This window comes from Drosophila albomicans, chromosome 2L (genome assembly GCF_009650485.2).
Source record: "Drosophila albomicans strain 15112-1751.03 chromosome 2L, ASM965048v2, whole genome shotgun sequence".
Taxonomy (NCBI): Eukaryota; Metazoa; Arthropoda; class Insecta; order Diptera; family Drosophilidae; genus Drosophila; species Drosophila albomicans.
In genome coordinates, this window is record NC_047628.2 from 9,046,509 (window position 1) to 9,065,549 (window position 19,041).

Here is a 19,041-nt window from a genome sequence, read left to right on the forward strand (position 1 = left end):
TTCATAAATAACCAGCCTGTAGTTTATATTTATAATATATTTTGGTTTCTTCACTTTGTTATTTGGTGTTTTCGTAAATTTAACACAAATTATATTGTCAGCAACCCACAATTGGAGTAGTTACAGGGTATAAACATGCATGTCAACTGCTTGAAGTTGAGTCGATTGATGTAGTTCACCATCGTTTCCCTTTCCCTGTTTGATCCGTCAAACGAAACGGAGCCAAACTGTCTGCTCCGGCAGCTGCAGAGTGTTTTGCATTTCCAGTGTTTGTCCGCCATGTAAATGCCATGTAAATATTTGTGCAGTCCCAACATCGGTGCCAACACGAGAGCAGCGTCTACCCAACACCTTCAACACACATCTTTTTGAAGACAAAAAAAATAGCTGAAAATAAAGTGCACTAAATACTACACGAAGCGACACGGCGCTTGCTTAATTAATAGGCACGATTTTATGACTCTTCATTGTTTTCCCAAATAAAAAGAGCGACCCATTCGATATTCGATCCCAGACCCGAGCTCTCAGCTACTGTTCTACCCAAGGCTAATGACCCGTAAAAATTGACAAAAACTAAGGCGCATGACTGGCGTGCTTAGGGTTGTCGTCTACCTGTTATGCAAAAGGGTTGTCGTCGCACAGCTTGGGAAACTGTCTGAGTGTTGTCTTGGATTGTGTGTTTAATTGACGGAAAGGCGGCGACAGCCAGGCGAATAACATTTTTTTTTTTTTGGGTACACAAAATGTTAATTAGCAGCAGGAAATTGGTTAAGAGAAAGAAAAGAAAATCATAAAAGAGAACCAATTGATGTGGGAAAAACGGCGCTAAGCATGGGTAAAGTTGTGGAAAACGAAAGAAAGAAGTATGGAAATAATTATGACTTTAATTAAGTAATAATTGATATCATTTTGAAAAGAACAAACGAATGTGTAACAAGACAGTTCATTGACTTTCTTTGCTAACAGAAAGTGAATAAATAAATTTACCGATTGCATTAAATAATATCTGAAATGATGGGCTATGAGTGTAGTTTAGAAAGAAATAAAAAATATGCAAATAAGTATGAGTTTAATTAAATAATAATTGATATAATTTTAAAAAGAAGAAACGCTCATTCGCACAAGGCAATTTATTGACCAGCAGAAAGTGAATAAATTAATTTACAGACTACTTTAAATAATATCTTAAGTACCGGCCTAGTTAATAATACGACCCTGGAGACGTCTTCTCAAGAGAAAGAGACTGATAAAATAATTGCATTAAAGTTGCAACCCGTTTGAGTTGCTCCCTTGTTGCATTGCATTACATTAATTAGCCGTATGGGCAACTCAAGGTTAGCATTTGTGTCTAGCTTGCACCTTGTAAGGTTGACTAATTGGTCTCTGTGCGCAGCGAGCATGCAACATGTTGCCATCTGCCACAGCTCTCTCAGCTGCCACAGCGGTAGCATGTTGCAGCCGTCGCTGCACTTTGGCACTCAATAAACAGTCATTATCTGCGGCTTTATCATCTTTATCGTGGCCTAAGAATGCGATCGAGTCGCACCTTTTAAAAAAAGGGCTCGGCCTGTGTCGAGACTTGAGTTGACGGAGCTGATTGCAGATGCCTCAAAAGGTTGCGCCCAGCAATGGGCAATCATTAATCAGCTGCAACTAATATTTGTGATAGTGTTGCAAGTTCTTGTTGGACTCTGATTACAGCTCTGCTCTCTTTCACTCGTTATTCTAATCACTATTCATGCAGTTTGACAAGACACTGAGACCAAGAGGAGTTGCCACTTAAATGGAACCTCATTTCATTGTGAGCTGAGCCGCAGTTCTAGGAATCGTTGGTTCGGAGTCGCAGCCGCAGAGCCCTTTTCGCTCTCTTATCTACGTGTCTTCCATTAAGTGGTTCAGTTTCTCTGGAAGACTCCACAAAAATTTAATTATTATTATACCACATTATCTGCTCGAGCCTCTTTATCTGCTTCTTCTGATGCTCGAGTTTGTCGTTGATTAATTCACGACATTATGTCTGAGGCGTGCACTTGGGAAATTGATCAACAATCTTCTAATTTAAATTCATTCGCCTTGGCGTTAGCAAATTATTGATGATTACTTTCGTGAGAAATAAATATCTTATGTTGATTTTAGTGTTATATTTTATATCCTATGTAAAGCACATATTTAATTTTGTGAAATTCACTTTGTCTTTGCATATACTCCAATATTTCATAATACATTTATAGTACCTAATGAGTTGATTGAAATTGATATTTATTTTAGGTATACTCCTCTGTTGCTTATACCAGTTGAAGGATATAATAATTTTGAAGTTTAAAGCTAAAATTGTTGTCAAATTATTTTCATTTAATATTCATTTCGGTTTATGAAGTTGAACATTTTGATTTATAAACATATTACTAATTAAAGTAACTCCTTTTGTTGTACAGATATTTAAGTAATCATTATTATGTCTCTTTTCTAATTGAGGTCATCCTTTGAAATTCTTTTCTTCGGTCTGAAAATTCGCTATAAACGCGTTCAATGCTGTTTGCAATGCCGTCTCTTGTTGTCACCTTAATCCTGGCACCAGCTGCCGGCTGCCTTTGGCTGTCTGTTGTTTTGTTGATGTCGTCGCTGTTATTGTTATTGTCTTGCTATTAGTGCCACCGTCCAATGCAACGCGCGCATGTTAAAGAAACATAAACAGAGTCCGACCCCTTAACCCCATGGCCAGGCTAAGCACTTACCCGAAATGCATACCCGAAAAAAATGAGAAAAACATAAAAAAAGAGGAAAAAATTGAAGGAGAAAAGGAGAAAAAAAAGTTTTTCATTATTATTATTGCCCACGTTGCAAGATGGGGCTGCTGATAATACTACGAGTGGAATGACAGACAGACAGACGAAGAGCGACCCAAAAACTCATCAGCATAATCAACAGAAGCGTGGCGAGAGCGGGAGCGAGAGAGAGAGGGGAGCAGTGGCAAGGCAATGTTGCATGCAACATGCACAAGATACGAGTGATTGTTGCCTGACAGCCCGTTGAGAGTTTGTCAGACGCTCGGTCAATGGGCAATGGGGCTGTTGTCAGGCCAACAACGAATCATCATCATCTGTATGTGTGTCTGTGCAACTAGCATACAATATATTTGGATACATATAATAATTTTGAATTTCGTTGTTTGTGTTCTCCATCAAGTGGACGCACAATTGACGAAGGGGGAGGGGAGATGCGGGTGTCTGGCTGGGGAGTTGTAATTACCGCAACTCGAGTGGAACCCGCAAGCAAACTACGTTCTTTTATCATATGTGACTTCACTGTGACTGACTCGACTTATCAGCCATGCAAGCACATCACTGTCGAGTTGCATTCATTATCTTATAATAAGTATTCAAGCTACGCAACTGTCTGTTGTCTGCCCCCGGGTTGCACCTTCACACTGAGACTGAGACTGAAACTTAAACTCAATCGCAGACTCGTTGATAAATTGTTTGTTGACGTGATTTGTCTACAGACTGCGATTCAATACGATTTGATTTGATTCCGTTTTGGATTCGTGTCGATTTGATTAGATTTCTTGAATTGGCTTTTGTCTTACTCAGAAGTTTGACCAGTAGCAACTCGACATGCGATATGCAAATTTATGTTTATGCCCCAAACGAAAGCGAAGTTTACTTCTTTTTCTTGTTTCTTTTTGGCACTCGATAGATGCTTTCTACACGATTAACAGTGTCTGACAGATTGATGTATGTGCTGATAACTTGCACATTGTCTGATTTGCTTCCTCTGAACTCCATTTCTCATGTATTTTAGTATCTTACTACAGTTAATCAAGCATCTATCTTGACGCCTAAAGAGTTGATCTTGAAAGCGGCTCGATGGCTATTAATATGTCTACTGATTTTCAGATTGCATTAGGTCAAAAAACCTGTGTTAAAATATGGTTTACCAATATCATTTGCATAGAGTCAAATATTTTTGAAAATTGCATTAATTCCCACACGTCTCTAGACACATCTGATATTTCATCTGATATTTCGTTTTATTTTGCTGCGTTACACAACAACATTTATTCTCCAGACGATCGCTTAAATTAGAAGCTCTTTAAGCTATTTGTAGCTGTCGAGACCTCGTGCAGCTAATATTTCAGTATAACATATTTTATTACCCCCATTTGCAATCCTTAAGATACATTTACAGCAGACGCAATTGAATTGCATGCAAGCATCTTGCACAATGGGTTGGCCTTTAATTAAATGCATTAAAGTGAGCTATATACCATACAATAAATATAGTATAAACTTGTATGCCATATACGTAATGGACAATCCCCGCTTCCAACGATGCTGACGTACTAGGAAAACTACACTTAAAAGTAGTTTGCGAGTTTAAAATTACGTCCTCCCCCAAGTCACATATTCACAATCTCTTTGGCTCAAGTTACATGAGCTAATGTTGTTATTACAGCAAGCTCTAAACTTAAATTAGACTCAATTGTTTATAATTCTCCGACCGCATATGTCAAGTGCGTTGTTCCTCGTTGTTCTTCGTCGGCCACTTGAGGAAGTGCCCAGCCTTCAATCTTAAGCTCGATCCGCTTCTCAAAACTGGTTGAGTTCAACTGTTGTTCGACGTCCACCCGCTAAATTCACAGAAAAACGAGAAAAAAACAAAAACTGAAAAGACTCGACTTCTCACACAGCAGGTTTCGTGCCCAATTAATGCAGTTCGAATAGCGATAAAAAATCTTTTATATATAAATATTGTTTTTGTTTTTCTTTGGGTCGCTAAAATGCTTGGCGCGCCCTTTTGGTTTACATTTTCGTATTGCCTTTTTGCATATATTAATAAATATACATGCATTAAATTATACATTCTACGAGCGATTAACGTTCTCTGATAAGCCCAAATAGTTGTGCGGAACTCACCGAAAATCAAATTTGTTTTCTTTAAAGCCCCAAAATTGTATACAACTATAAATAAACGATAAAAACACTTCTGACGACATGCACGAAATGTTTATTGTTACTACGAGTATAATATATTTTTTTTGGCTCTGATGTCATGTTCGCTATAGACACGAATAAATAAGTACATAGAGAAGTATATCTGAACACACCTCAATAATTATATGAACATTAGCTTCAAGTGAGCGACTGAGGGAGCACTTCTCCAAAAACAGTCTCCAGCAGCAGCAGCCACCACAAACGGGGGCAAAAAATTGTCCGCATCCAAATTGAAACAACAACTCGACCCAATTAAAAGCCTACAACTACAACAGCGACGCCTCTAATGACTAAAAACCAGACACACTCACAACACACACTCTCAACTTGCGTGTTGTTGTGGCATTTACAAGTGTTGTCTTTTTTTAGCTGTCAAATGCTTTGGGTACCAATGACTTCATAAGAGTTAAGTGTGATTACAACGTTCAAAACGAAACTTTGAAGAACCATTGGGAAACCTTGTTGATTCTCTAATATTATTGTCGAATGAAATAGCCTGAAATTAAGTCGAGAACTGCAATCTCATGTTGACCAACTTTATATATTTTATCAATCTAACAATCAACTTCAGCTGACCTTGACGCTATTTGAAGCTGCTTCTTGACCGCGTAAGAATTAATTAACACCAATATGTCATAACTCGAATTTCAGCGAATTGTAACAATAAAACAGAATTGTATTAAATATTGTTCGGTGTTGAACATTAGATAATCTTAAAACCCTTTTGCATTCTTAAAATATTTTCAACACACTTTGTCTTAATTATTATTTAACACTTTGCGACGATATCTGAACACAAAAGTTAAACAATAATTCTTATCTATTTTTATACTACATAATTTGCTATTAATCTTAAAGATTGTAATTCTCGCCTTGGCACAAAGCTTTCGCATTTGTGTTAAAATAATTAAGCCTAGGATTAAAACTCGCATCAGAAATGTTTCTGTTATTATTTCAAGAATGAAAATTCCAAAAGAACATTTCGTAAGCCCCGCAAAAGTTAACAGTTAAGCAGACCTTGAGGGTGTGTGCCAGCTCACCGCCCCCACAAGCCCCGTCACCCCCTTGGCGACCCCACGAACGGCGCCTTTGACTTGAATGAGTGACACGAAGCTACTTAGCAATGCAGTTGACAGCTTCAGTTTGATTAGTTTGCGTATTTTTTTGTTTTGTCTGCCTTATTTTTCAACCAGTTTTGACATTGAATATTTAGAATTCCATTTTTTTTGCTGTATATTTTATTTTTTTGGCTTTTGTTTATACATATTTATTTTATTTTTTTTCACTGGAAGCTGACACAGTTGCGAACAATAAATTTGTTTTTTGCTTGTTTATTGCGCATTTTGTCAACAGTTTGACAGTCTGGGATTACGAATAAAAAGTGGCAGCTACTTACTTACAGTGTGAGAAGCTGATCAACACATGAGACAAGCGAATATTCGTAACACTCAGCTCTAGTAGTTTCCCCATTTTGAGTTGTGAACACATGTTGTCTCCGCTGATGCTGATGCTGATGACTTTGACTTGATGCTCTCTGTGGGTCTTAAGTATTTCGCGCTTTAATCGTTCGAATCCATAATTCATTTCATTTCCTTAAAGCATTAATCAAATGTGCGTCTCTCGCTCTCTTTGTTTGTCATCTTGTGCGTTGGCTGACTTTTAGTTATTTTATTTTTCTACTATTTTATTTTATTTTAGTTTTTGTTCGCTGCTTTTTTTCGTTGAAAATTATGGCAATTTCCTTGTGAGATTTGACTCGATTGATAAGCAGCCACGTCGTCTAGACTGGAGCGACCCTCTGCAGCAGCAGCAGCCCACAGGAAAAAGCAGCTGAAGAAAAAAAAACCTAGACAGACGTCACAGCGATAAGCCTGTGGGCCAGCCTCTATTACCCCGTTCCAAAAACAGCTCACCAGTGACTGTCAAACGGTGTCAAACTGTCTTTAGTGAAAGCTGCTGGGAACAGCGCCTGGCAAGCAGTTAGAAACACCTTGGCGCGTTCAATTGTTAAATTGTGTGCACATTTGACATTTGCCACCATTTCGAGAGCACAATAGACATTCCAATGCAATAAAATGCAAAACAATTAGACGCCTACTGCGGCACATAAAATGCAAAAATTCAACTTCAAAATGTCGAAGTCGCAGTCGCAGTCTGCAGTCTGTCGGACCTTGGGTTCGAATTATTGGCAGCCTGAAATTAATTTGATTTATGTGCGATTTATTCAATTCAACTTTAGGTTGTGCCGCTTCAACCGATGTTGAGCAGCTCCACGTGACTCACAATGCGGCAAAGGAATATTGCACTTCTATTTCTATTTATCCAAAACTTTGCATAAGCAATAAATTTGATAATCTCAACTGCCGCATGGCCATAGCTCAATTTTGTGTGTAACACTGAAAGCAACTGCAGTACTCTTAAAACTGCATCACAATTATAAATTGATTGACTGAAAGTGGTAAATTGTAATTTAAAGACTGAAATTAGATCTTGATGAAGCTGTGAAATTTTGAAAGTTTAAACTGGTTCATTGTCAAGGAAACTATTCTGATTTATGATTATAAAAAGTTGCATGTGATGAAAACAGTTTTCAATAATTTCCCTAAAGAAAAATGTATAAAAGCGGGAATGTCATAAAATTGGCCATAAAACCGAAACTTTCTCGCCTGAAAATTGTGATGAAAAAATATTAACGCAAAATATGATTGTAGGCTCAAACGGGAAATATTAAGAGTACGTGATACTAATTCCATTTTATTAGCATTATTATTATTAAAGTTGAAACTCGTTTCTTCAGATTTCTCCACACTGCAAAGTTTTCCTTTTGTTTTTACTAACTGCAAGGCCGCTCTATAAAGCTGTCGCTGCAAATTGGCACTTCTTTAAGTTGGGATTAATCCCAACTTGAAACACAACTATTTCCGGGTTCTGACAGAGAAGGGGGCGTGGCAGATCATTCCGTCCCCTGCTCTGCAGTGTCTCTCAAGTGGCTGCCAACTTTATGAGTTTTAGTTTTATCAAGTCTTTGACACTTTGTGACTTGCAGAACGGGCACTTAAAACATAGTATCTATAAGTCTACGGACTATGTTGATGCCATGTGGCGAGGCTCTCGGACTGCAACAGTTCATGCCACATGCCAGGCACTTCTACTCGTTGTTACTGTTGTTGTATCTGTCAATTGGTTTGTTAGTTGGTTCTGCAGTCGTTGACACTTGAAAGCGGACTTGAGTTCGGTTCTGGTTCTCTTTCAGTTGCTGTTGTTGTCGTTGTTGTTTGTTTCTGGTTGTGGTTCTTATTCCAAGCCATTGCGAAACTTGCTGACTTTGCTAAATGACAGCTTGACTCAACAATAACAACAACAACAACTTGCGAATGCAATAAATAACAATTTTCTAATGTCATCAACATACGCTCAAGCCTTTGTATCTCCTCTGCTCTTCCTCTCTCTCTCCCCCCTCATTGCGCTCTCGCTCTCTCTCCCTCTCCCATTGTTCTCTGCTCTGCAGCTGCCTTAAGGCATCGAGACTCTCGGCTTTTGGTATTTCCCTCTGCTTGTTGTGTTGTTGTTTTATAGCGTTGCGTGAATTGGCTGTAATTGTTTTGATTGCAGTTCATGGCTTGGACTTCACACTCTTGCCTCTCTTTCACTCTTTGCATCATTCGCTCTCACTCTCATATCTGTCTGTGTTTGAGTTCTAATAAACAACAATTTTAATTGTTGCGACTGTAAGAATTGCAGCTTTGTAATGTTGAAATCGATGTATAGAGTTATTAAAGATATGTTGGAAAAAAATCATAATCATTGTATTTACAGTGGTGCAAAAACAATTGTCCCACATGCGAATAATAATAGCACTGCTATAATCACATAATGGCAATTTAATGATTATAATTTATCTACTTTAGTGCCGAAGAAAAGAAGACACTTCTTCAAATAGACTTGTTTTTATTTTTCGTAATTAGCTTTTTTGCTAATTAACTTAAAAGAAGAGCTGAATATTTTTTACAGCTATTAAAAATTCTTTATGTAGCAGCTTTATGTTGTAAATCTCCGACAACGACTGCTTAAAGATATCTTACGCATTCCACTATTTTTATTAGCTTCCCTTCGAATAACCTTGAAATAGGTTTTTTTTTTTTGGCCAACTCAGCCCTTTAAGCGTGTCTTTACATGCTTTTAACTGTGGCATTCAAAATCTGACAAGTCGTCGAATCCATTAGAGCTGCTTGCCATTGTTATAATGCTCCATTCAACTGGCGTCTCGCTGCTTTTCGCGCCTTTTTTGGGGGTCGTCAATCAAAAGCTAGACAAACAGTCAGAAAGTCAGTCAATCAGTCAGTCAGACATGTGAAATGGATGCTAATTAGGCGTTAATGAGATGCTACGCTTTACGGCTATTAAATAAATAGATTTCTGGCTGTGCAACGCCCACTGTAAGCTGTAGCGAGGGAGTGGCAAGTGCCTGTGGCAAGTTCAATGTACGCAGCATTTACAACTTCAGTTTCAATATGAAATGTTGCTCCTCAATTAAGCATGATTGATGCAGCTTTAGTTTAAAGAGCTCGGGCAATGAGCACGCGGCGGGGCAAAGCAAAAAAAAAAAGACCCCCAGGCTTGAATAAAAAATGATAAACCTCAATTTCAATGCAGCAGCAATTAATCAAATGAGGCAACCACAACAAGAACAGAGCAAAACAGCATTATGAAAACCTTATGAAATGTTAAGAAAACCCCAAAAGAAGAGAAAAGAATATCAAAAATCAACGAGAAAAGATGTCCGCGGCCAGCGCAAGTAATCGACCGCCGACGTCGCCGCTCTACGATGGCTATGCCACAATCCGGGCTCGAGGCTTGACCCGTTCCCGCTCCATCCGTGCGGCTGAAGTCACGGAGGCAGCCGCCGCCGCCTTGCCACACGAGCTGCAGCAACCACTGGGGCAGCAGCCCATGCAACATGTGCAACGCAAGCGAACTGTCTCGCTGAGGAGCAACTACAGTCAGAGCTCATCGTTGGGCCATGGCGAGGAGATCTATGCCAGAGCCAAGCCAGTGCGCACGCCCACGATTGGCAGCGAGCTGGAGCCCATCTATGCGAGTGCCACGAGCACAGCAACGGCAACAGCAGCCGCCAATGCGGGCGGCTTTCGACCGCTGTCGGATGCCTCGAGTTCTTCTGGAGGCGGTTCGATGCCCTGCGACTATCAGAGCGTAAAGAAGAACTCGCGCTTCTCGCTGGACTCACTTCAGAGCAGCGCCACGCCCAAAACACCGGATTACAATACAGCCGGTGAGGAGGAGCACATCTTTCTGTACACGGCGCCCGAGAGTCCCAAGAGACGACTGGACAGCGGACTGCGCAGCTCCTACGACAGCTCAGAGCGTGTTTGCTACTCGCCGCTGCCGAAGCTCAGCTTTGACATGCAGGAACGCGATTCTCGACGCGCCACATTGCGGCACAATTCGGTCAGCAGCTCGACGAGTAGTCGTCGACCTATGACTTTGTCTCTGACTGAGTCGTTGCCACTGTCGCCCACTGGACTGCCGCCACCGGCGCCCGTGAGACGCGAGAGTCTGTATGCCAAGCCAAAAATCTATGCCACGCCCACGCGACCACCGACCACAAAGCGCCTTAATTTGTACGAGCTGCCTATTGTGACGCAGCGCAGCAACAGCACCGAACTGCTGGAACGTTCCTACACCAGCCAGAGTCTGGCCACCATCGATCAGGACGAGCTGCTCGTGGTGCCCAGTGCCATGCCCATGTTGCCCAGCGCCGTCGATAGGCGATATCACACGCTGGGCCACATGCGGGTGAAGAGCATGGGTGCGGGTCTGCATCGCAGTCTGGATGTGCCTGTGGGCTCCATGCTGGACATGAGTGCCCATTGGGCCCATCAGGGCAGCCACAAGTCTGCTGGGAATATCTATGCCTCTGCTGATGCGGCTGTCAGCGATCTCAATCGCATGGCACCCGAGTACATGGATCCGCTTGACTTTAAGATCGGTTGTCAGACAACGCTGAGAAGTAAACCTTTAATTCCCTGGTATGAGTTAGCCATCAGGCGCGACTTTAAACGCCAGTCGTGCCCGCCCATCAGTGGAGCCCTAACCTTGCCAGCATCGCCTCAGTTGGATGATCAGGTAAAGAAATTGTTCATGAAAGTGAAGTTGTGAAGTGATCTGTTTGTAGGGTAATCAGGGTATTGTCAGAGATATAAAGTGCAAATAATTTAAATTTTTCATGTGTGGGTTTTCATTCATAATTCATATTCAATATTTAGCCAGATGTGATGTAACATATACAGGCATACTTTCGGTTTTGGTCCCAAAACGAAAACGAAAAGTGAATAGAAGAGAATCTGTTTAATCACAAAACATGTCTGTTTTGAATAATTCTCAATAAAATATATTTAGAATTTTTCTATGATATATAATATTTACATATTTTATTTAAATCCTCAAAATATAAATTACGTCTTCATAATGTTACACTACTCGACATGCTACTAGTATTTTAATGATGAATAAATCTGACAATTCAATATGTATTTGCAAAGTTAAAATCAATACTAATGAATGCCTTAAATGGACTATCAGCTAAACCTGTCTGTTAATTATTGTAAAGCTATTTGTATAACTGAATGTCTATTGAATAGTAGAATATCTTAGTCAAGAACAGTTTGTTTAGTAATTTACTTAATGAAAATATTACTCGAAGTATTGATTAAACTACTACAATTATTATTTTCTTCAATATTCAATTTATTTTCCATGTTTTGCTTAAAACAAAAACCCACACAATAAGAAGTTGAAATAATGAATGCCTAAAAGTATAATTAATAGCTATTAGCTTGCTTTTAATTATGGCAAAGTTGTACTTAGCGCTGGACATCTATTGAATTGTAATATATTTAGCCTTCAGCAACTAAATTTTTCAACGGAAATATTTCTTAAATTATTGATTGAATTATAAGTAGCATTCAATGTATATTTCCATATTTTGCTAAGCATAATAATTTTGAAAAATAGCTTAAACTTGAACAATAGAATTTGATAATGGAAAAATACTTATTAAAGTGCAATACAATATTCAATCTATATTTCAATGTTTTGCTGCATAGAAAAACTCAGTCTGAAATTTGTGCGCTCGTTGATCTTCTCACTCGACAATTAGCCTTTGATTTGTTGCGTGTTTATCAGTAACTGCAAACTGCAACTGCCACAAGAGAAATGCAGTAGCTTGGCCTACAGTTGCAAGTTGCAAGTTGGAAGTATGCAGTGTGTGGCATGTTCCTTGTTCCTTGTGAGTGCAGCAAGCACTTGCTGCAAGTTGTTGCCATGTAGCATGTGGCAGTTAGCCCGACATGCCTCATCCGGCTTTGGCATTACAAATGCAAGACAGCGGGCGCATAAGGTAAAGCTATGCGAGGCAGTTGGCTGTCAGTCGCCGTTAGACGCGTTGCCCACTGATTGATTTAATAAAACTTGCATGAGCTGCGATACGTTTACAGCCTTTGGGCCACCAGAGTCCACGGTGAGGCCAGGCCGAGCTGAGTCGAGCTACAGTCCAGCATATTAAATAAATGAGGCAACGTCTTGGACATTATTTAGCCAGGCTCACGTATTGCAGATTACAGTTTGAGCAGCGCTGGGCGCTGTTGATTTTAATCCTGCATCCGTTTTGTAGCGCTCTTCGCTTGAGTGTATCTATGGCTGTGTGTGTGCGTGTGTGTGAGCAACACAACATCTGTTGACCATGTCCAAAACTGATGACCTGATTCGCAGAACATGTAATTGATATGTTGTCCACGAAGAAATCAGCTTTGATTTGGCCTGGCAACTGCTGCAGCTGGCGAATGCCCTACAAAATCAGGTATGCACGTGCAGGCATGCAGCATGCACTTGGATTTATCAATAAATTGATGTTGTATCACATTTTATGCTTCCATTTTTATGGCATTTACTACTGTAGAAACTCACTCGACTAATAATATTTTTGTCATCGATAACTTCACCATATTCGCAATACCCTGTAGACAAAAGTCTGTCGCCAATTGTGGGTCCAATCAATGTCAACTTTCAAAACAAATAAAGTTGCCATTAATGCCGTTTGCCGCCAGCCGTTTGCCCCTTGTCGACTTTTTTGACTTTACTCACTTGGATTTGGCGCGATTTTTTAAAGCTGTTTTTTAGGCTTCGCAAACGCCGTCAACTTTTAAAGCGTTTTTTCATGTTTATTTATGAGCAGCTGAGGAGGAACTGCGATCTATGCACTGCAGGGGAGCAGGCCGGGGAGGGGAGAGGGTCAACTGGGGAGCTGAACAGCTGTCAAGTCTATGGGTAACATGAGACGATGAAAAGTGAAATTGTCAGTGCTGAGGTTCGCTTTTTTTGGCCAAGCCAATTGACGGGCGTGTGAAACGATCATAATTACAGTTTGAGGAGCACTGCGCTCCACTTCGGTGACTTCAACAGTTCAAATGGTTCAACAAAAAGTTGAATGTCAAATGCTGATTGCCTCTAATTGATTTCATTTTATATAAAAATTTACATATTTGACAATTATCAGCGCATGCCATGACCATCATCATCATAATCAAGTATAACGTCATCATCGTCATCGTTATTAAAAAAAAGTCTTACAACTGATTGATGTGATTTTGATTGCTCAATGGGTTTCGCTGGGCGTGACAATAATTTTACATAGGTAATAAATTTACCGAATGATTCAATTAAGTGTCGAAACCAAGCCAATTTACCTGAGTAGCAAAAATAGATACGTAAATTATTAATAACTTTATATGGTCAATTTAACTTTCAGACTATTGAAACTATCGAATATAATTATTAGTTGTTATATACTTTGACAAAATTACTATAACAAAATTTAATAGAACATGCAATTTATAAATTGTGCAACATGGTCAATTAATTTATTTAAGCGTGTTATTAAATTTCTTAATTTATAATATAATTGTTGTTTTATTATTTTCTCAAGGAAAATAAAAAAATGGCAATTTTATTATTAACATTGGTTTAATAAATTTATCATATTATAGTAGTTGGTAAATATATATTTAAAATATTTAAAGTTTTCTTAATTACTAATTTTCAAGAATTGACAAAATTATACTTTTACTAAATTACTATAATATATTTTTTTAGTATAGTTCCCTGACTTTATTTAGCATTGTAAAAATTACCAAAATGATAGTTTTAATTATCTAGCACCAACATCTCTACATTATTGTTGACATCAGGCCATTTACATTAATTTAACGATCTTTTCGATCAAGTCAATCTCAGTTATAAACACATTACTCAAGTTTAGTTGCGCTTCCAAGGACAATAGCTCGGCTATTGCTCTAGTTTTGCAGCTCTTAGTTGTTTATCTGTTGTGTATCGCTCATATCTTAAGTTAAGTAGCGCCATGCATAATTAATAAAAACTGTTGCCAACGTCAGAGAGCTGACAAAACGCCAACAAATTGGCAAAGTCGTCGGGCAGAGGGGAAGCGGGGGGAGTTGCAGTGGGGCATGTGTGTCGGGAAACCGTTGCAGTTGCAGCGATACTCGACTGGCCTTAAGTAACTCGTTAGTTTTTATCTTTTGGCATCGCTTATTAAAACAATTTCTGTTTGATAAACGAGATGTGGTGATTGTGGACAGCTCGCTGATTGCTCGCCTGACTGAATGACTGACTGGCTGCGCATAAAAAATATATGAATTTGTAACGCAAGCACTGAAAGAAAATAATGAGAATAATAAATTAAAATGTATTGAATCTTAAGTATTTGAAATTTTAAATAAATTTTACAATATTCATTGTGTGTTCTTAGATTATTAATTACACAATTAGACAGTCAAATTTTGAAAAATTATACATATTTTAAAGGTACTACAAATAATATGTATTATTTATTTTAAGTGACTTACTGGTTGCACAAAAAATTTATGAATTTGTATCGAAGACACAAAGAAATTAACGATAATATTAAATTTATGTTTTTGAAAATATATTTTCAAATATTTAAAAGCATTGCCCATATTTATTTATAGTGCAATTAACGCATTTATTGCTTTTCCTCTTCGAGTGTAGCTCATTTTAATTGCCAACGCCAGCGGCTGCCACAAAGCAACCCACTGAGCACTCAATGAATTGATTGACTGACTGACTGACTGACTGAATGACTTACTGCTTGACTCTCGCTGACTCTGCCCCTTCTTCCCCCTCTCTCTCTCTCTATCTCTTCCTTTGGCGGCTTGTGTTTTTGTCAAAAGCAACATGACAGCAACACCTGATCTATGCACAGTTATCTGGTATTTAGTATGTTTTTCTAACATGCTTTTTGAATTCCTTTTTTCTCGTATTGCTTCTTGCCTCTTGCAAAGTGCTCAACTGCAGCTGCCGCCGTCACCATGGGGCGCACAATTTTTAATTTATGACAAATGCAATTTGTATCTACTTAATTCATAAATATTTATTCGACTATGCAACAAGGTGCAAGCAATCGGGGGCACGTGAGCGTTCAGTTCATAGAGTCACAGGTGTCTTAGCCAAAAACAAAACACGAAAAAAAGAGAGCTCAAACGAAACCTGTTTCAAGTGCAGCGTTCTTTTCAGTTCCCTTTGACTGGGCCCAAACTCGTTTCGGAGTTTGGCTTTAATAGAGAGACAAAGACTTAGCTGTATTGAGCGATGATGAAGCTGTTCCAGGCGGGCACAGAGACGAGTGCAGACAGGACGAATGACAGACAGAGTTCGCTCCCCAAGGAAATCACAATCAGAATCAGTGCAGGGCGAAAGCAAACTCAACCAAAAAGTAAACCAGAATCAAAACAAAAACAAACAAACAAATAAACTCACAGCAAACTGACTGTCGAGGTTTTGCCCATTCTCTCTCTCTTTTCTTTTATATAAAAGACAAACAACAAACGAACAAGAATGAACAAGAGATTTGAATTTTAAAGTAAAAATCATGATGTTTAAAACTGGTTATTAGACTGTTTTTTTACAAAGGTCTGAGTTCTGAGGTCTGCATCTTCTTTATTTTCTTTTATTTTTAAATCCAAGCAGACACACACAGACATTACGTTTTGTTGATATCCTGAACTTGTGTGTCGTCTTGTGGCTTCCGGTCTTGAAATTCAATAATAAATACAAAATAAAACCCAAACAGAACACGAACACTTCAATGGACATTGATCGTGACGAGACAAGTCATTACATGAAATCAATGAGTTCGAAGGGGAAAACAGAGTTCGGTAAATGGAAATTCGATTGTTTTGCTTTTTTTTGGGGAAAACTCAAAAGTGATCTTGAAAGCGTCATTTGATGAGGGGGATTTGTTAAGAGCGCTCCACTTGGAAATTAATGAATAATGATATTTCAAAAAAGGAAAATTGAGATGAGTGTAATTTTTAAATAAGAAACACTAATTGAGTAACTTTAGATTCGAAAAGTGGATTCTTTGAAACAGGCTTTACACTATGATATTTGATTTTCCTCAAGTTTTTATGCTGTCAAAATTATGTTTATTTTGAATGATTTATTTAAAATGAATACTATACATACTCTTTTTATTTTAAATAGATTTTCAAAATTATTATTTAAGTCCAAGCAATTGCAACTCAACTTTTTTTGCGCAATCCACAAACCTCTTTTATTGTTATTATCGATCGAAGTTCATAGTTATTCTGGTATTTTTGGCACTTTCTTTGGTAATTACTCTGTTGTTATCCCAAAGCTTATCTAATTAGCTGCCAATTACCCAAGCTCACATATCTTATCGAATTTAATGTACAAAACCAATTCTTAAATTGCCCATTTGCAATTTGCACTTTACGAGTTTGTCCACATAATATAAATTGCAGTTGAAATTTACAATCTCTTTTTTCTTTTTTCTCTTTCCAGGTAAGTTCCTCGTGCTCACATCAATTTAATCCACACTTGGGGGTATCGTAAGTCACAGTTGTTGTTGCTGTTTGTTGTTAGAGTGGCCATTAGCCAAGCCACAAAATTTGTAGGATGCCAAATTCAAGACACAAATCTGCAGTGCTGTGAAAATTGCATCGAAAGAGATGAGAAATGCAAAAAGCTCAAGAAATGAATAAATAGTAAGGCAAAGAATTGCTGAGAATTGTAGAATTGCTGTGCAAATAACGAAAGCAGTCTTTGTCTTTCGGCAGCCACTGTTCCTACTATGTTGCATGCACTGTCGAGCTCTTTCAAGGCGGTGCAAGATCAAAGCCAGTGTGCCACAGAGTCTGTGGCTTGTTGGATCCGTGTGGGTTCAGTGTGTCTGTGGTGCCGTTTCTCTCACTTCAGGCATACTCAATACACCAACAGGCTGTCCTCCTTCTTTCGCTTCTCCTGCGCAACACAAGATCTTAATGATGATTTGCTATTTTTGCGCACAGCTCGCAGGCAACTCCTCGATTCAAGTCCGATCCCCAGAGCCGAACTCATCCAAGTGGCAATGATGCGCATGTCGCATCTTTTGCCACACAATCACACACACACACTGACACACTCAGTCGTAAACAATCGGAATGGATTAGTTTGTTAATCAGTTTATTATGTGGCGGCAGATCTGTTATGATCAACACAGGTTAACAGATTGCGGCAACACACAATCCTCAGGGGCGTTAACTCTGAACTGAACTGAACTAAATGAATGAAGCAACAAAGTCATAACCATGAAATTGGCAAAATTAAATTCAGACATTTTTGATTGAAAACAAATTAAAAAGTCCGCTTTGATTTCTCATTTAATTCATCAATTGATTTTTTGCTGAGATTAAAACGAATTTCAAATGAAATTTATGAAAAGAAACAGAATATATTTTATGAAGAAGTTAAGAAGTTTGCAAACTCAACGAAGCTAATTTTGATTAGATAAAGATCAGCTCAGTTGCGCAGCTACTAGAAAGTAAATTATATGATATGTTATCTTATCTAATGTCTAGCGTCAATGACGTTATTTTTTATAGATTAGCCACTGCAGTTATCTACCCTAGTTTATGGGATGTTCAGATGTGGCACAAACTCGTTAGAACTCTTATGAAACTGCAAATTTCTAGCAAGTTTCACATCATTTTCTGCTTCTTTGTACAATCGATTATTTAAAAGAAATATTTATATTTAGTTAGCTTTATTTTCTTCCATTTTTTTCGTTCTGCAATCAAGCTGTCGTTGAGGTCATCAGAAATCAATCTAAGCATGAGAAATAAATCCTCACTTGGCCTCGCTTAAAGGTCAAAGTCATCGGACCTCTGCAACCAAATCACAAAAAAACTTGCAGCAAATTAATATTTTGCAATTTTCAGCTAGCAAAGTTGCAACTTGATCCCGTGACCTTCATTAATCATTAATTATGTATATACAACCGCCCTCTTGATGCCTGCCAGTGGCTGTCAAACTTTCACTGGCCTTGGCCAGATGCTGAAGAAATTTCAAATTGCAGTTTGCATTTCTCTTCACCCCGCACCCTCTTGACGTTCTCGCATAATATATCAAATGACAGAGAGAGAATTGTTACAGTTATTCAGAGATGCTGCCGTTATGCCAAGTGTTATTGCTGCTGTTGCTGTTGCTGTTGCAGTTGTTGTCATTGTCGTTGTCATTGCAATTGCTGCATAAATCATTTGAAAAGGTCAGAGTGCACACGCCTACGATGCCCGGGTGTATGTTTCAATGTTGCCACAGACAGTTGCAACACATGGCAGCCTGATGTCTGGAACAATTGTCAAGTGGTTGCCGTTGTCATCGCTGTCGCTGTCGCTGTTGCTGTTGCCACATGATTTATGCCCGTCAACAACATTGGCAGCAAGTGGTAGCGACCTACTTAAGAACCAACTAACTATTAAGCTAATCGAAGGCCGCTGTCGCCTTATCAATAGTTAACTGCTATCTAAAGCAGATACGAACACTATCAGCGGCAACAACAACTTTATTTATTACGAATAGTTTGTTGCAGTCCAGCGAAAGCAAAGTTGTTAAGTTTTCAACTCTGCTGTTGCTCTGATTGTTTGTCGTTTTGCTG

At 38.7% G+C, this 19,041-nt stretch overlaps 1 protein-coding gene across 13 annotated transcripts in view; it reads left to right on the top strand.

Annotated features, from left to right (window-relative positions):
* The window catches only part of LOC117563385 (protein sickie), a 208,510-nt gene that overhangs the window by 180,706 nt on the left and 8,763 nt on the right, over window positions 1–19,041 (top strand). For 2 of the 13 annotated variants that reach the window (XM_034241714.2, XM_034241709.2), the window contains exon 2: window positions 9,648–11,138. The exons of 10 other annotated variants lie outside the window; for them this stretch is intronic. In XM_034241714.2, coding sequence (XP_034097605.2) covers window positions 9,771–11,138 — 1,368 coding nt within the window. In that variant the 5' untranslated portion in view covers window positions 9,648–9,770. The remainder of the gene's footprint in view (window positions 1–9,647; window positions 11,139–19,041) is intronic. One more of the 13 variants, XM_034241717.2, reaches the window with a different exon arrangement.